This window comes from Beta vulgaris, chromosome 3 (assembly GCF_026745355.1).
Source record: "Beta vulgaris subsp. vulgaris cultivar EL10 chromosome 3, EL10.2, whole genome shotgun sequence".
NCBI lineage: Eukaryota > Viridiplantae > Streptophyta > Magnoliopsida > Caryophyllales > Amaranthaceae > Beta > Beta vulgaris.
In genome coordinates this window covers 16,825,459-16,845,078 of record NC_079204.1, presented here as the reverse complement: position 1 = coordinate 16,845,078, position 19,620 = coordinate 16,825,459, and the positions used below count along the sequence as shown (strand labels likewise).

The 19,620-nt window shown below is 34.2% G+C and overlaps 1 protein-coding gene and 1 long non-coding RNA gene across 3 annotated transcripts; one reads left to right on the top strand and one right to left on the bottom strand.

Moving 5' to 3' along the window:
• Positions 1 to 3,157: 3,157 nt before the first annotated feature.
• On the bottom strand, positions 3,158 to 4,511 carry LOC109134625 (uncharacterized). Its single transcript, XR_007272555.2, has 2 exons — positions 4,371 to 4,511; positions 3,158 to 3,380 (listed from the first exon to the last, which is right to left on the bottom strand). It is a non-coding gene; the product is annotated as an uncharacterized LOC109134625 (long non-coding RNA).
• Positions 3,338 to 13,260, top strand: LOC104889015 ((+)-neomenthol dehydrogenase). Of its 2 annotated transcripts, none has more exons than XM_010674144.4 (4): positions 3,338 to 3,612; positions 4,266 to 4,530; positions 11,132 to 11,314; positions 12,602 to 13,260. In XM_010674144.4, the coding sequence occupies exons 1-4, from the start codon at positions 3,581 to 3,583 to the stop codon at positions 12,995 to 12,997; spliced, it is 876 nt and encodes a 291-aa protein (XP_010672446.2). In that variant the 5' UTR covers positions 3,338 to 3,580; the 3' UTR covers positions 12,998 to 13,260. The 2 variants fall into 2 exon arrangements, with proteins under 2 accessions (XP_010672446.2, XP_010672445.2); XM_010674143.4 differs by having other exon boundaries at positions 3,340 to 3,612; positions 4,263 to 4,530.
• The last annotated feature ends 6,360 nt before the right edge of the window (positions 13,261 to 19,620 follow it).

The window sequence follows — 19,620 nt, the reverse complement described above, 5'->3', positions numbered from 1 at the left end:
TATTACCCATTACAATCTTTCTGTCGCCTTTACCTTGGTTGCCACTGCTACGACAAAAATAATGATCTTCAGAAAACATAAGAAGTAATTCAATACTATTTTGATCAGGATTATCTTAAAGAAAAAAGAATAATTTGAAAATTATGAAACAATGGAATTTACATTGAAATGAATCTACAAGTAGGGGTTTAAATGAGACGAGACAGCTCGCAAACTACTCGAGATCGACTCGGTCAAAGCTTGAATCAAGTCGAACTCGAGTCGAACTCGAGCTCGAGTCGAACTCAAGCTCGACTCGAGATGTTGGTAAATCGAGTTGAGCAACTCGATGTTCGCGACTTGAAAAGTCGTGAGAAGCTCGAATAACTATTTATCTATAACAAAATACCTAAATTCGACATATTTTCTACCTTATGGTTGCTTTTAACCCGAGATGTTTACAAGTTACTCGAGATCTACTCGTTTAAATCTCGACTTGTCAAAACTTGACTCGAGTAAGCTCGACTCAACTCGAGTTCGACTCGAAATGATAATAAGTCGAGCTAGTCCAATTCGAACTCGACTCGTATCATTTATACCCCTACTAAGTACTTCCAAGATCCTATATAGATTTTTTTTCCCATTGTCATGGTCAAATTTTGCAAAATGTTGTCATTTGAGAAATTCTTCGCAAAGATATCAAAGGGGGAACATAATACTATAATACATTACATTATTATGACATGCAAGTGGTGGCCATTATTATAATTTCATGTGCAATGAAGATGAAAGTTGGACTTTGTTCAATAGTATAAAACACTAGTGGAAAAAAACAGAAGGGATGTAGTCAAAACAATCCTAAAGGATGCGTTTTTAAACCGCAACCCTTCACAACGAAGGGCTACAGTTGAGGCGCAAAAACGCAGCCCTTCCAGAAGGGCTGCGGTTTTGGGCCTCAAACGCAGCCCTTCTTTGTACAAAGGGCTGCGATTTTGACCATAACCGCAGCTCTTTTGACCTAAAAAAAAAATAAAAAAAAAATTAATTTTTTTTGCCTGCTAACGATTATGAGTTTTAGAGTTTCATGATACAATAATATCTGCTAACGATTATGAAGCCTGTCAATCAGAACAAAGTTCACAATAGAACCTTAATTTGAAAATAATCCTATAATGACCCAGAAGAAGTGATAATCTTGCACAAACAAAGATTACAGCTGGAAGAATAATGAAAAATAATCTGAATCCAAGCTCATATATACATCTCCCCTCTCTCCTCTCTACTTTTAAAAACCCTAGCCTCCATTGTTGATTTTTAAAGGGGCTTCCATCGGTTTTTACCGTTGGAAAGCCTCCACCTTTGCTTTTTTTATTTGTTTTTAGGTTTCCAATGACGATTTCTCCCTCGAAAGACAGGGTTTTCGATCTCCTTCATAAGAAAAGGTTTTTCGATTTCCTTCGAAAGACAAGGTTTTTCGACCTCATTCGAAAGACAGGGTTTTTCTCTTCTTTTAGAGGGGGAATTTCTACAGGTTACAATCCGAGATACTAGATCTAATGGATTGCCGTGAAATTATTTTGTTGGTGAAGAATTATGCGGGATCACAAAGGTTATCAATTTTTCGAATACGGTCAGATGAATCCGACGGAAATCATCCTCACAACTACAAGGGATCGTTAGATTGTCTCTCCAACAAGGCTGTATTTTCCAGCGATATAAGCGGGAGATGTTCCACATTGCAAGATTTGTTTGACGATCGTAGTTTTTATGAAGGAAATTTTTGTTTGATTCAACTTATGTATTTGTTTGATTCGATTGCTTATGTAGATGTCGTATGACTTTTTATTAATGAATTAATTTTACTATTCAAAAAAAAGCTCATATATACATGGGTGAGAAAAAAGAAGAGCATACGTTATGAGCTGATAGACATAAGAATGAATTGAAGATCTTGATGAGCTCAAGCAAGTTTGAGGAACAAATTTTTCAGCTTGGGGGCATCAATTAGAAAGTGGAGCCTCTGGCCGAGATCTCGGTGCCAACATGTATTTTCTGAAAAGTGCTGAACATTGGCATCCCCCAATTGCCAATATATACAAGCATGGTAAACACCAGATATATCATGATGAAAAAAAACGAACGGAAATGAAAAAAAAAGGAACGAAAATGACAAAAAAAATGAACGAAAATGAACAAAAATGAAAAAAAAAATAAACAAAAATGAAAAAAAGTAAACGAAAATGAACAAAAATGAAAAAAAGAACGAACGAAAATACAAAAGAGAAAATTATAGATATGAGATTACATGAACATTCATCAAAACAAAGATCAAGAAATTATAGATCTGTAATTACATGAACATTCATCAAAACAAAGATCAAGAAATTATAGATCTGAAAAACAAAAAATCATCACTTGTTACTGTTGTTGCTTAAGCAGAGTTCGACGACGATGAAAAGATGGCCAGAGTTCGACCGATAGAAAAAAGAACGAACGACAAGGCGGCGCAGGTCAACGAACGACGAATGGAGAAGGAACAAATATTCACCCGTCGGAGGGTGAAACTTTGAGAACAAATATTTGAATGATGGCTAAAATCCCCACTGAAGAGCCGTGAAGATTGAAAAGGCGAATTGAAGATTTTGAGCATGGCAAAAATTGGAAGCAAAAATGAGGGAGAGGAGACGAGAGATCCGTATTTTTAGGTTGAAAAAGTGGGGTTAGAATTTGAAGAGAAGAAGAAAGAGAGAGAGTGATGAAGACGTGCAATAATGGGCCAGCAGAGGAGTAAAGGAGGGTGAGAGAGAAGGGAGAAGGAAGGATGTGAGAGAGGAGAGAGAATGAGGGAGAGGAGAAGGAAGGAGAATGAGCCCGCTTAATATCATAAGCCCGCGCTTAATTCCTTTCAAAATTGTTTTTAAAAAAATCCCGTAAAGGGCTGCGTTTTTTAGAAACCGCAGCCCTTTATTACTTATAAGGCTGCGGTTTTTTAAAAACTGCGACCATTCACTAAAAGGGCTGCGGCTTTTGCATTGACCGCAATCCTTTGTATGTGAAGGGCTGCGGTTTTTGGGCTAACCGCAGCCCTTCACTAAGAAGGGCTGCATTTTTCAAAAAACGCAGCCCTTGCAGCGCAGTCCTTTCGTTTTTTTCCACTAGTGAAAGTAAAAAAAGTTAATTAGAAGATCCATAATATATAAATGTTATTCAAGATATTCTTTTGATGACAAGATAAAATAATGATACATTAATAATATTTAGAAGTCTTGTGCATACACACACGTTGCATATATTCAGCGCCACCCTTCATCTTGATATAAGAAGCTATTAGCCCACTAGCCATATGCAAACATACATAAATAACCTTCTCAAGAGGCATCCCTGGTAGAGAATTAGGAATACTGTAATTAATTTAAAGAAGTTAATTAGTGAATGCATGAACCCATATATATTATTTAAATCTCCGACCTCACTGTCAAATTATAGCCCTATATATATAAATGCATTTAAGCTTCTTGTTGTTTGTAGCTGCATCTTCTATATATTAATCCAGTCTTCATAATTTTTGTGCCACCATCTAATCTCAACTCTCTTTACTTACATGGAGCTTAAAAAAGATACATTTTCCACAAGGTAACATATCTCTCTACTTTTATCTCTATCTCTCTCGATCTTTCTTTTAATTTTCACCTAGTTTGACATAATCATGATTATACAAAGCAAATGATATTAGAAACCTAATTTTGTTTATGATGGTAAGTTTACGTCCATTTAAAACCTAAATAATAGCTGCCCGGTTAGATAAGTGAGGTTCCTCTCAAAATTTTGCATCTTTTTTTTTTTTTTTTGATGAATCAAAATTTTGCATCCTTTTCTTTTCATCTTATATAGAGCCATGAAAGATTGTGGTATACATTGCAAATTAAGAAAAAAAAAAACAAAAGAATGTAGTAAAGAAAAGATTCAATCCAGAGCCTTAACCTAATACCACTCTAGCTAAGACTTTACCAATTAATAAAGCTAGTTAGGTGGCATAATACACAAATTTTCACATTAGCCTTATGTAATTTAGTTAATGCTTAATGACATGAAATTTGTAAGTTTAATTAATTAGGCACTAATTTAATTGGATGAATTATCTAATTTTCCTATACTATTTTTTAAAATAAAATTCAGCCTAGTAGTGGTTTAATAATATAGTGGTTTCATAAATTTTTAGCCTAGTAGTAGTATAATATATTAGCAACATTTATAGGTTAATTAATTAAGAAGATTTGACGCAGAAGATGGTGGGGAAAGGAGACAAAAGCAATAGTAACAGGAGCAAATAGAGGGATTGGATTAGCAGTTGCAAAGAGATTAGCAGAATTAGGAGTGACTGTTATTCTTACAGCAAGAGATGCCAAGAAAGGGTTGGAAGCTATGGAGTTGCTGAGGAGCCATGGCCTTTCTGATTTCATCCATTTCTCACTCCTTGATGTTTCTGATCCTCATTCCATTTCTGTCTTTGCTGCTTGGTTCAAGCTCAACTTTGGAGTCCTTGACATTCTTGTAAGTTTTTTTTCTTCTTGTTTTTGTTTTAATTTTTCTTTAGAATTTTTGCTCAAAAGAAATTTTATGTTGGATTATTCATTGTAACATTGTGACCAAGAAAGTACTCTCTCTCATTGTTACTCCCTCGGTTTCATTTAATCTACGCACTTTCTTTTTCAGTCAGTTTCTTTTTAATCTACACACTGTTGGTTTTTCTATTTTTTGTAATATATCACATCTACTTTTTCCTCTTTTTCCATCTTTTTATGTCATTCATTTTTTAATATTTTAACCAACTATTTTTTTTTCTCTCTCAACACTTTTCAATTTCTCTCTCTACCCTTTCAGTTTCTCTCTCATACTTTTGTACTTCTTCCTTGATTTTATTAAAATGAAACTGAGAGAGTACTTTCTAAAAGTAATAATAATCGTTTACAACATACGTCGAAGGAGAGACGGCTAACATAGATAAGGTTTCATCTTAAACCCAAAATATGGTAGGTGTGAAATGACTAACGTAGAGAACATCTAAATTTTCTCTAAATATAGAATATAATATTAATAATAAGTGTGAATAGCATATATGGGAGTTGGAATACCTGTTGATAAATGCAATGTAATGACTAGGAAATGCTAGAGGTCACATGAATGGATCACACCATATGAATTTTATATCTATGAATGTTGCATGAAGCTATTATTTAAGTTTAACATCCTTCATCATGATTCACGGACAAATCAAAATAAACTATCCCTTAATATTCCTTTGTAGTTACTTGCATTTCTGGTACCAGTTTAATGATTCGAAAGTTGCTTGTCACTATGTCACAAATTTATACATGGGGATATTGGTGAAATTTATACCTCGTTTATATACATATATAGATATATGTACTATAGTTTGCATATTTCGTTGTGGTATTAAGATAGGTAAAATGGAGAATCCAATCGAGTTGACATCTTTTATACATAAGACGAATTAGTCTTGTAGGACAAATTTACTGGAAGTGGGAATGGTGGGAAATTCAAAATCTTCAAAGAGCCTCTAGTAGTGGGTTTCAATCCCAACATGACCTTGTAGTTGTGAGAATAAACTATCACTAGTTAGGTATACTAGGTCAAGCCTTACTTGATATATTAGTTTATATGATATAGTAAAAAATATATATCATATGGTGTTTATATCATTGTTTCGAATGATTCACTATAAGTCACGGACCTAAGGGTTTCCTTATCGCGGGTCTTATAGGGAGTCTTGCATAGAGTCTTGCAAATAGTTTTTACAAGACTCAGGGTTATTGTTGGAACAAAAAACAACAAGTCTTGGGTGGATTTTATTTTTCAAAACTCACTCAAGACTGTTGTCATGTAATAATAGATTAATGCCCACTAAAAACATGCCAATTCTCTTCTTTTTATTTTTAAATTGCATTTTACCAAATTTTTTATTTTATTTTTAGTGGATCTAAATCAAAGTTTTGATTTTACTTGGTGTTCTATAAATTTTATAATATTAATATCAGTTTAAAATCTCAAATAATTAATTAAATATTATTTTACATTTAACAAATTATTTATTGGTAGTCATTCACATTTATTAAATTTTCATAATATAATGTTATTGAAAACAAAAAAAAATGAAATAATATGCATAAACTAAAGTTAAAGTAATATGGAGTGAGTCTGGAGAGAGTTTGAGGGATAAAGTATAAAATTGGAATGAGTCTGAAGTGAGTCTGTAAAATTAAAAAGTAGTGAAAAGCGGATGTGGCACAGTTTGAAGTTTGGAGTTGGGTCTAAAGGATAAACTCGCGGATGTGGCACAATTTGAAGTTTGGAGTTGGGTCTAAAGGATAAACTCACCCTAAGGGTGAGAATATTATTGAGAATCTTGAGGGTAGTCTTGCACTGAGTCTTGTGGCAAGACTCAACATGACTCAGCTATATTTGGGTAAAATCTTGGGTTGGTTTTTGATATTCAAGACTCATCTCAAGGCTCTTGCCATGTAAAGGAAATTTTTTTGGCCAGTAAAAAAATGTCATGTGTCTTCTTATTTTTTATGGAGTGAGACTTGATAGAGTTTGAATAATAAAGTATAAAATTGGAATTAGTTTGAATGAGCCTGTAGAATTGAAAATTAGTGAAAAGATAATGTGATACGGTATGAAGTTTGGGGTTGAGTTTGAGGGATAAACTCATCTTAAGTGGCTAAGTTAGTAGTCGGTATGTAAAAATTTCAATATTGTTGAGGGGATTGGGACTTGTTGGGCCTCTGGTGAGTCGCCCTGTACGATGGCAACCCAGAGAAAATTCATCTTACCACGAGTTCCCAAAAAGAGGTCCAAAATAACACCTTTATGATGCCTTTATGGTAATAATTTAAGTAGATAAGTATTGCATTCGTCCCAAAATACTCTTGACACTTATCAAGGCACGTAGTTTTAGATGATAAGATGTTGTTTGATTATCAATTGTTATTTATTGAACAAGCAGATATGATAGCAATTAATAGTTAGTAAAAGTAGCATTATTTTATTTTAAGGAGAGAGAATGTGGGCAATGATTAGAGTTAATAGGTAATAAAAGTGGTATTATTTTATTTAGAGGAGAGAGTGTGTGAGTCAATAGTTAAAAAGTAGAATGATTAAAATAGATTAAAAAAAAAGTAATGAATATTATGGGATGTAAGGAGTATTACTTTTTACTCTTTCGTTTCCAATACCTATGAGTAGTTTTGGGCTGAATATGATTGTCTATTCCTAAGGCTAAAATGGTACACGTGACATAAAGTAAAACAGTAGCAATAAGACTGTAGAAAGTATAACTCCATTGAAATTCCATACATATATACATATAATTAGAGACTAAGAACCCTTAAGTTCAATGGTATGACTTTCTATTTTGTATATGGGAGATCAAGGTTCAAATCTTGATAGAAGCAAAAATTTCAATATTATTGAGGGGGATAGGGGGTTTGGGGCTTGTTGGGCCTTTGAGTGAGTGACCATGTGCGAGGGCAGCCCAAAAGAAATTCATCTTACCACGGGTTCCTTAAAGGGGCTCAAAAATTATATTATAATCAAAGATCTATGTCAACAAGTGGATCAGTCTAAGGATGTGTTCTGTGTTCGGCACAAGTTTTGTAAGTAGCTTTTAGTGTTTTGATTCGGTAAAAACACTAATTAAAGAAAATAGTAAGTGTTTGGTAAAATAGTGGTGTAAGTAGCTTTTAGCTAGGGCATAATAGTGTTTGTCAAAAGCTACAATTTGTATCTTTCGAAATAGCGCTTAGTGGTGTATAATTATATGTTAAAGTTTTGTTCGAATTTTTAACTAGTTATTTATAGACAACTACTTTGACAGCTTATTTTATCTAACATCAATATCTTAGCGCTACTTGGACAGTTAAAAGCTAACAGCTACACACCAACCACTACCAGGATAACTAACAGCTACATACCCTCACAACTAAAAGCTATCATCCAACTATCGTTACCGAAGACGCCGTCAATAAGAAAAACATAAATGATAAAAAAATATATTTGTAGACGAAGTAAGTAACATATTTTACTTATCATTATTGTACACCACCGTCATTTATCTACTTTTCCTTTTGGTCTCATCTTTCTAATTTTTCCATTTTTCTTTTGTTGGTATCAAAAGGTAACGACGAAAGTATATTAGGATAGAGGAATAAAATAATGTAAAAAACTTTTTGCTATGAAATTATGTCTATTTATGAAGTATTCATATTTTCGTATATTCCTCGAATAAGAGAGTAGACAAAGTTATGCTAAGAAAAGGGTGTCGAGGCTTCCAACCTAACAAAACTTTAGTTCAAGTGGTATCTTATTCTTATCCACCTTTATAGAAAGTCTTGAGTTCAACTCCAAGCACAACACTAAAAGATTGAAAAAAAACAAAACAAGGGAAACAAGAGCCTCGAGTCGAGGCCTCTAACCTGACAATATAACATGCCTTTGCCCTTTAGGCTTTAAACTTTAAAGTTTTAAGGTTTTCTCAGAAAGTAGTACGTAGTTGCTGCCTGCCAACCTAACTGCTTTATTAAGCCTTAGTGCGCCCCATTAACAGCGCAAAGGAACAGCTTTTGCCTTGTGCCATTTGAGTTGGGGACCTGGGGTCGGGGTCGGGCTCAGGGAGGAAAACTTTATCTACTCAATGGGTCAACAATCCACTACTAATAGAAACAAATAAATAATAGAATCCAATAACTCATCATTTCTAATAGTTTTTTAATACTCTATTTTTAGTGGGTTAATTACCCACTGGGTATCTACATCGCCCGCTTCAGTAATTACTTTTATACATGCAGAACTTTTTCTTTTTCCTATACAATATTAAAGTAGGAAAGATTGATATTAGTATTGCAAGGCTGAATTCTCCTCTTTATTATTGTTGTAATAGGATCATACTAGATTAGGTTAGACTATAAAATTTCATATTAGATCACAATAAATCACATGGATTATAAAAACTAATCGTCAACAAGTTCAGAGGACACATGAACTGGCCAATCATGTCCGCCTAGGACATATACCAATGGCCACCCTGTAGTTGGTTAACTTTGTTTAGTTTGTGTTCTTGTACGTTTTACCGATGTCCAAAAAAAAAAAAAAAATCACATGTATTATTTATAGCACTATTAATATTTATTTATCAGTGAACGGTAATAATAACAAATGTAATCATAATACGAGTTCCTTTTGGAGCTTATAAAGAGCGTCCCCTTTGAAGACAACCACAAGCTTGATTGAGTACAACTTCTTCTGTTTCAACGACAAGTTTTTGCTAGCTAAGACCCTATTGGATGATGTGCTATAATACCTTTCCAGGAATAAACTATATCATAATTTTATATATAAGGATCATATCAACCTAAACTAAACCAATTTTAAGAAAACTTGGAACTAGCACACTGTTTTGCCTAAAAACTGATAATTATTACGTGTTGGGATCAATGCTGAATTCCGAGGACATTGGGAACTTTGATGAGAGATCTTGTTAGATTTCCTGCAAAATAAGGAGAAATCTACCAGAAAAAGCCTCCAATGCTTAAGTTGCAATGTGGTTGATATAGAGAAAAAGAAATATATGTAGAGAGGATTCATCTGGATTTTTTAGGCAAGAATTGAATACCTTTTGATGATGGAATTGTTGACTTTTTTTGTATAAATGAATATCCCTATAAGGCTATAAGAGGGCAAGAAGGTCAACATGAACCTTTGGACAAATTTTCTCTCTACAAGGGATGTTTTGGCAACTTTACATACATGTTGGGGCTGCCCACATAATGGGCCCAAATACACCCCTTATTTGGCTGTCCACTATGCAAAATAAAGCTCAATCCCTAATTATTAAGGGGTATAAAAATGGAAGTGGCACCCCTTAGTTGATCAAAAGAATCCCTGTAAAACACATTTTTTAATCGTCTCAATTATAAAAAATTGGTTTGTCCTAGTTGAAGAGAGTGAATTGAAAAGTTGCATGATCAAAGGGAAAATGGGATAAGCCTTAATCGAGGACATGATAGAGAGGGACATTTAATAGATACAATGAACAAGTTGGGAACTTGAAATGGAAGTGATGGGTATTAATACATCTTATAAGAGAACTAAAAATATATGTCATGTAATCAGCTATGTCAATAGGGTAGGTAACTCTGAGGGGAAGCCAAACATTTTGCATTTTGGATGTCTAACTAGTTCTTATCTCAGAAGATATGTCCCGGATTATTTACCAACGTGCATTTGAAGTCTTCAAAAACAGAAATATCATCTTGTTTTTAAATGATTTTTTCCCCAAAAAGATCAATTGAGTAATGTAGTATAGTTGGTTAGTGCATTATAATATCAAATGGGAGGTCATGTATGAGAGTCTTGAAACACACATTTTTATTGTTTAATGTCTCATTTGATTGTATAAGGGAGGGGAGAGTAGCACGACGTTTGTTTGTCTTGGGTTCTAAATATATGTATTATATCGATTTTATTGGAGCTCTATCAATACATAAATTCTATTGATTAAGAGGGTGTTTGGTATGAAAAACGTAAACGAAATGGAAAGGATTTGGATATGGAGGAGAAATGGAAATAATAACCGTTACCTTTAATTGTTGTTTGGTATGCTAGTGGAATGGAAACAATGGAGAAGATTATGGTTGAGGAAAGAAACATGATTTGTTTCCACTAGTTTGATAAGGTTAACAAATGGGGGGATTATATTTCCCCTCGGAAACGGTATTTGTTACTTAACACTCATGCCAAACCATTAAAAATGGAAACACTTATTTGAATCCGTTTCCTACATCAAAATTTTCCATACAAAACACCCTTTAAGAGTGTAAAAACATTGCTTCTCTTGATTATGATTATTAGGACACATCCATTGTAAACGAAGAAGTCGTATTACTAGATGATGTACTCGATCGTATCTAGCTCATCTTAGAGCTAGCTAGATTTGCTCATTCAATTGTCACTTTAACTTCCTTTTGCTTGGATGATGAAAAAGAAAACAACGGTTAATGATTTAATGTACTTGTTGAGTACTTGAGGATGAAAAATAAAACTGATGATTAAACTTGTTAACTTCTCTTTGAAGGTGAATAATGCTGCCGTATCATTTAATGGCATCCATGAAAACTCAGTAAAACATGCGGAGACAGTGATAAAGACGAATTTCTACGGTCCAAAGTTGTTGACAGAAGCTTTACTGCCTTTCTTCCGATGCTCAACTTCTAAAAGTCGCATTTTAAACTTCAGTTCAAGGCTTGGCCTACTCACTGTAAGTAATATATCTATTCTTGAGGGTTAATATTATTCTTTAGAATTTTTCTTCAGATAAGACCTAGTAAAATAACTATGTCTTACGTTTATAATTATTTGGAAGTATTTTATTGAAAAAGACCTAATAACAACATTCTTATTTTAAAAAAAAACCTATTATATTACACACGTTTTTACTTCAGACAATTTCAACATTTTCTAACCTAAAGTCTATTTTCCAGCCTTAGCTTAAATTTTTATTTCCATTTAAGGACAAAGGGAGGGGAAAAAGTCAAGCCAGGATATAGGTTTTTTAGCTGAAAATATTGATATAGTCTGACGTAACAAATGGAAGAATTATAATTGGTTCTTCTAGACCAAAACAGTTTTTATTAGGTCTTTTTTAATAAAATAGCTATCTTAATAGGCTTTATCTGACAAAAAACTATATTTTTTTTTTTTTTTGAGGGGTGACAAAAAACTATATGGTTTAACTTCAAAACGGATACTCCCTTCAAACATGATTCTAGTATTCCTATTTTTCATTTACAATTCATACATAGAAATATACTTCCTTCAATTCATTACAAAACAAGTGTTTCCATGATAACTTACCAAAATAGATGATGAAATTGCTAATATATTTATGAGTTTGTCTTCTAAGATACTGCCTATTTTAAAATTAAAATTAGACAATGATAAGCTGAATATTAAAAAGAGAATTAGTCTAATAGTGACTAGATTAATTTCTTTCAGTAACTAGTTTAATTCATTTAGTGACTAGATCTGCATTTATATTAAATTAGACCGTTTTTTGTAATAATTTTTGTATATTTATCATAACATAAGATACCCACGAGCATTTTACTTTAACAATCAACCCTCTCATATCATAATAAGAAATATTATTATAACCCAAGGTATTATCATTTAATTCATATTTTTTCACACATTTCCTATAAGAACAACTTTATTACTTAAAGAGTTGGAGGGAGCATAAATCACGCATAAGTCAACCCTAAGTTCCTAAATCCTAACCCATTATAAAATAAATCAAATTCCTTTATCTAATATGTTACGTTACTCGGACTAGCAATATCCATGTTTGACACGGGTACGTATCCAAATGTCCATCTATGTTCGAGTGTCGATTGTCGAAGATGCAACACATATGACATATACTTTAGGTGAAATGGAGGTTCCGAGTAATATGAATCGAATCGAATCAAATTCATACCATACTTTGTTTTTTTCACGTCCATTAGCATTCCTCATATATATACGTATACTTTTTCATGAAACGCAGAAAGTCGAAAATCAAAACATAAGAGCAATACTAGAAGACGAGGAAAATCTAAGTGAAGAACGTATCGAAGGAGTCATAAATTTGTTTCTAAAGCAGGTAAAAGAAGGACAATGGGAGAAGGAAGGTTGGCCAAAAGCATGGACAGATTATGCTGTATCAAAGCTAGCGTTAAATGCCTACTCAAAGATATTAGCAAGGAGATTAAGAGATAAAAACATTGTTGTAAATTGCTTTTGCCCAGGATTTACTCAAACTGGTATGACTGGTGGCAAAGGTAATCGTACTGCTGACATTGTTGCTAATATTGCAGCTAAACTTGCTCTTCTTCCACCTTCGGATCTTCAGACTGGGAAATTTACAATGGGGCAAACTCTCTTCCTTCAATCAAGGTTTTAAGACTTATTTTACGATAATGTTAAACTGTAGAGTGCGTATAGAGATGTTTCCCCTTGACGTGAGAACATATAATAAATCGCGCTTTGAAAATATTAATATTATAGGTTAGACATTAATTTTTGTTTAGGAAACTATATTTGTTAGAGATTGTAATTATTCTTGAGTTACAAGATATTACCCCTTTGCCCCCTTATATATAAGAACTATAGTTATTTTTCCCGAGCGATGTCTCGGGTCAGTTATAATAAACAAATATGTTATTATTTTTAAATTTCATAATTTATTTTGCTACTTTTCGTATTTTTTGTCAATTAAATTGAAAATTCACGTCACAACGTGATAAGTACAAAAATTGAATAGTTTGAGTTTGAAAACAATACCTTAAAAGGAATTTTTGTGGTAAGAGAATATGACATTAATATTCTCTTATAAGTTCCACCAATAGTGTGCTATAGATGTATATATATACTTGTTTAAGTCTATTTAGATAAGTATAATTATTACAAGACTTTATCATATTTTATTTGAAACATTAGACAACAAAGTCATAGTGTATTGATGGTTAAACTCCTAATTTTCATTTCAAAGGTCACGTGTTCGATACCTTACACTTACACTTTTTGTTAAAGTGAGGATTACACATAGACATAAACCTTTTAATATATTTGTATAGATATGTTTCTTATCAATAAGAAATTAACTATTGTAATAAGTACCACCCCTTGAGTTGGGATGTATTCTCCATGATTTCAGTTGAAGTGTTGGGCCACATTAAGTTTCTATCTAGTGTTCAGGGTCATCTCGTACAGTTTAGAAACCTTGTATTAAATTAAATTATAAGGATTGAAATTTTTTGGTAAATAGAAAGAGAAATAAGAGTTAGTAAAAGTGCTTTTTTTTTTTTTTTTGAAGAATTGGAAGAGACAAAACAAACCCCCATATTGAGATTAATCTCTTTGAATCTGCATCCAACATTATACTTGATAAATTGGAAAGGAAGTATTGCAAATAAAATAATATAATGAAACTTATATGTTGAAGCATGAGCGGAGAACAGTTTGTCGTGACGTGGATACCACTGTCCTAAAAAACGATTTTGCACTACCCAGCGATTGTCCTCCACGATTAGCACGACTCCAAGATATGTGTGCATTCACACACCTCGGATTGAGACCAGAATATTGCCCGAAAACCAGAGAGTATTTTGTGGAGTGGTTTAGAGGAGAGTATTTTCTGTGTATTTGTGACTGAAGGAAACCAACCCTTAAATAGGCTCGAATGAGAAAAAACGAAAAGGCTGAGTATAAGGAATGCGAAATCAGTTCGGCTCCGAAAATCTCGAAGCAATGGTTACAGAATACCTTAATAAAGGCAAGTCGAGATACTTACAATTTGCATCAAAAATAATATAAGGAGATCTGAAACATACCACAATACCACAGCCCACGCCACGCTCATCCATATTTCCAGCAGTACTCCTTCAAATAATGAATGCTAAGGAACTCCTATTAATAAACAAGGTGAATCATAACTATTTTTCCAATGTGGGACAATAGCTTTTTACTTTGTTTTTTCACTCCTTACTTTGACTTTTTCCCTTTAGAGAAATTGTTGGACTTCCAACAATCCCCAAAGGTTCAACAAATGAGAAAAAAAAAAGAATGAAATTGGCTTTGTGCAAAATAAAACAATTACATTAGTGTCAATGTCTCGTGACTTGTATCAACACTTAGTACTTTTAAGCAAAGGATCTCTTTACAATCAAGTGACTTGAGTCTTGAACTTAATAGAGAGGAAAAGATACATCACTTAAAGCACACAAGTGAACATGTATAATATTTTGATTCTCTGCTAATAACAGTGAAGCCTTATACTGGCCATACGTCCAGACCTTGATGCTCATAGGTGCTCTAGAGAATTAGGCCATGCAATTTCTCATAGGAAGCAACCACACTTCCACACCTAAGTAGGTGAATTCCATCAAGTGTGAGCTACATCACCCCTCCAAACATATGGATATGGGTTCATTAAGAGCCTTGGCTCACCCTAAATTTCGATTTATAGCAAGCACATTACATCATAAACATCTAGGGAGGGAAAATAAAAATTTGTGCTTCTGAATTATTCATAATGTTCTCCCTTTAACTCATAATGAGTAGGAGTTCATCAGTTACAATACATCTTCCAATGGGCCTAAGACCATCCCTTCAGATTTTTCCAAAACTAGTTTTCTACACAGGCCTTTGGTAAGCGGATCCGCGATGTTCTTTTCTGATTTAACATAATTCAGTGATATCACTCCATTTGATAACAAATCTTTGACAACCTTACACTAGTGGAAAAATGAAGAAGGGCTGCGCTGAAAATGACCTGTAGGGCTGCGCTTTTTAAGCGCAGCCCTTTCAAGCGCAGCCCTTCACTTTTTAAGTAGGGCTGCGCTAGAAAAGCGCAGCCCTTCACAAGGAAGGGCTGCGCTTTTTAGGTAAAAGCGCAGCCCTTCAAGCTTGGAAGGGCTGCGCTTTTACCAAAAAAGCGCAGCCCTTCTACAAGTGAAGGGCTGCGCTTTTAGTAAAAAAACGCAGCCCTTCTGACCAAAAAAAAATTAAAAAAAAAATAAATTTTTTTGCATTTTTTATATGGAGAAATATTACTAAAAACAACATAAAATTGACATTAAACATCAAATACAAACACAATTCGTTATCTGCCATCACCATTTGCGCAAAAATTGACATAAACATCAAAAGAAAACAGAAAAATACAACAAAAAAAAGAAAAGTAATAACATTACAGTTGTTGCCAACAAAATATTACTCACTACTGGTCTAATCGCAATGAAATATTCAACAAAATCCCAAATGAAAAATATCCCAAAAAACTACAAAAGAATTACAAAAGAATTACAAAGTCAGAAGATGGGGTTGTCAAGAAACGAAAAAAAATAACAAAAAATAAACGAAAATAAACAAAAATGAAAAAAATGAAAAAAAAACCCCTAAAATTATAGATCTGAAGTTGCTAATTAAGTGCGAACGAAAATGAACCAAAAAATGAAAAAAAAACCCTAAAAAATGTACGAAAATGATCAAAAAATGAGAAAAATAAGCAAAAATAAAAAAAACTCTCGTCGGATGTGGTTGTTGACGAACGGAGACGAACAGTGGTGAGGAAACGAACGGTGGTTGAAGACGAACGGAGAAAACGAACGGAACGAACGGTTGTTGTTGTTGATTGATGATCCGACGAACGACGGTTGTGAGATTGACGAACGACGGTTGTGAGATTGACGAACGGCGAGAGATCCGACGAAGTGTGAGTCTGAACGGGGAGGAGAGAGAAAGATGAGAGGAGAGAAAATTTGTGAGAGACTGAGAGAAAACGTGAACGGGGAGGAGAGAGAAAGATGGGAGGGAACGGCTCAGGTTGGAGTAAAGTAGTAAACCCTACTAATAATCACTTTGTCTTTTAAGCCCAAGCGGTTTGTTTCAAAATAAAAAAAAAAAGCCCAAGAAGGGCTGCTCCTGTCCCAAAAAACGCAGCCCTTTATGTAGTAGGGCTGCGCTTTCTACAAGCGCAGCCCTTCTGAGTGTAAAAAGGGCTGCGCTTTTCCTAAAAGCGCAGCCCTACTAAGTGAAGGGCTGCGCTTTTTTTAAAAAGCGCAGCCCTTCTATTATGTAGGGCTGCGCTTTTTTAAAAAAGCGCAGCCCTTCACTTGTAGGGCTGCGCTTTTAGGAAAAGCGCAGCCCTTCCTGCGCAGCCCTTCATTTTTTTTCCCCTAGTGTTATGCCTAAAACGAATGTGTCTCTTTCTCCCATGGCATCTTGTGAGTCACGATGTAGAGCAACAGAAGGAGCTGGCTTCCCCCACATTGGAATATCTACAAGCATATTTTTCAACCATTCAGCCTCATGACCTAAGCAGTCGCCTTAGAGCATCCTAATGATCTTTGTTTGGATTATGAGTGTACCTGCTTAGTCTACTTACAGAATAAGCAATTTCAGGTCTAGTGTAATTCATAAGAAACATCAAACTTCCAATGATTTTACCATATTTAGTTTGACAAACTGGATCACCTTTATTGTTCTTTAAGTGGATAATTGGATCATAAGGGGTTCTAACTGGATCGACCTTCAATGAGTCAAACTTTTTCAAGAGTTTTTCAACATAATGACACTAGCTAAGACATATGCCATTTTGATTTCTTATAATTTTGACTTTCAAAATCACATTTGCCTCACCCATATCTTTTATTTCAAATTTGGAACTTATAAATTTTTTTGCCTCATTTTCTCGATCAAGACTAGTACCAAAAATTAGCATATCATCCACATAAAGACAAATAATCACAAAACCACTTGAATCATGCTTAAAATAAACACATGAGTCTCCGACCTTCATTAACATGAAACCAGTTTCCTGTCATAGTCTTGTCAAACTTGTCATGCCATTGTTTTGGAGCTTGCTTGAGTCCATACAATGACTTGACCCGTTCACAGACTTTGTTTTTTGACCCGAAATTCCACAACCTTCCAGTTGAACCATATAAATCTCTTCTTCCATATGCCCATTCAAAAAAGCAATAGTTGCAATTTTAGTGACGGGGGAGTAAGTATCAAAATAGTCAATTCCCTGTTTTTAGTAAAACCCCTCACTACTATTCTGGCCTTATACTTGTCAACGAATCCATCAGGTTTGAATTTCTTCTTAAAGATCCATTTACAACTAATGGGCTTGCAACTTCTGGGAAAATCAACCAATTCCCAAGTATTATAGTTGATAATTGATTCCAGTTCATTAATTATTAATTGCCTCTTTTCAAAAAATTGCAGCAATTGACCTCATGAGCCTCATCATAAGTTTTGGGATCAATTTCCGAAATGAACACACTTACAAATTACCGTCAATCAAGAGTGGTTCAGATAAAAAGCAATAACGAAATTAGATCCAAAACAGTTGTCCTTTCGCGCCCTCTTGCTTCTTCTAAGCGTGTTTTTATTTCGCCTACGCGGTGTCAGCGTGTATTTGATTTGACTACCCCATTGTTAAGGTTTTAATGAAAATTATTTTGAAAGAAGTCGCCAACAGTTCTTTTTAGGTATTATTATAAACCTAATTAGATATGGGAAAATTGTAGGGACAAATAGGGACTTATCCAATGTAGATTTCCATGTCATGTCTGAAAGAACAAGGAACGCAGTGTGATTAGGAATTGACTGAAAGTAAGTGTTTGAGTGCTTTGAGAGTCGAAGTGTATTCATAAGTATTCGTAAGGATTTTTGTTTTCGTAAAATAATAATGAAAAAGCCCTCCGTAATTCAAGAAATCACGAGTATTTATAGGCAAAGAGAGGCGTGCACACTGCCACATGTCAGGCGCACATTGGTGTGCCTAACGCGGTTAGCCAATCAGATTTAGGCACGTGTAAACGCGTTTTTGGAAAGATAGAAAATAAAAGTTGCGTCTCACACAAGACTTGCGTCAGATGCAGAACTCTGTGTGAGTCATAAATCCACGTGTCAGGCGCTCATTGGCTCACTTGACGCGTTCTGGCCAATGCGCTGGACGCACTTGGCGCGTTGAGCGCAACCGCCACATCCGGGGCATATTCCAATATATTCCAACATATTCGCTTTTGATTCTGCGCGTCTTTTGACAATACTTTAGGAATTGAACTTTACAGATTAAAAATCTGATTTTTGATAAAAGCATTATGAAAATATTCATGAAAATAATAAATATTTAATTGGGCTCTTATAATGGACTTAAAATATTTTATGGGATTAAAATATAATTAATCATCATGAACAATTAATTGGGCTTTAGAATATCATTTCAAAACATAATTTTTGAATGGCTCTTTAGATTGCTCTTCCATTGGATCGCGCCAACTAATACCTTGGTATGTTTCATCATTGGATCCTTAAATGGGGAGACTCGATTATGTGTCCACACTTCTCCTTGGTTCCGAAACATAATCATTGTTAGTTAAAGAGGAAGCAACAGAAAAAACAGGTGTACTACTAGAGCATGGTAAATCGTTGCTACAACGAGATGAATTAAGGGGAAATATATTTTCAAAAAATTCAGCATCCCTTGTTTTGAAAATAGTACCACCTGCATAAGAATTGTTAGCACCTTTAATTAGAAATCGATAAGCAGAACTTGGATAGACATAACCTGTAAAGATAGAATCAACAGTCTTAAGGCCTATCTTATCACCCTTAAAGCTAGGTATCCCAACTTTTGCTAAGCACCCCCACACTTTCAAGTATTTCAGGTTTGGTGTTTAACCTTTCCATAACTCATAAGAGGTTTTATCAAGTTTCTTATGAGGTACTCTATTTAAAACATGACAAGCAAAAAGAATAGCCTCTCCTCACATCTTATCAGAAAGTCCAGAACTAATAAGCATAGAGTTGATCATATTTTTGAGAGTTTTTGTATTCTTTTCAGCAATACCATTTTGTTCAAGAATGTAAAGGATAGTTATTTCATGGACTATTCCATTATGCTCACAGAAGGCCTTAAGAGTGTCAGGGTCATACTCACCACCCCTATAACTCCTAAGTCTCTTAATCTTTTTGTCTAGTTGATTTTCTACCTCTGCTTTGTATTTGATAAAC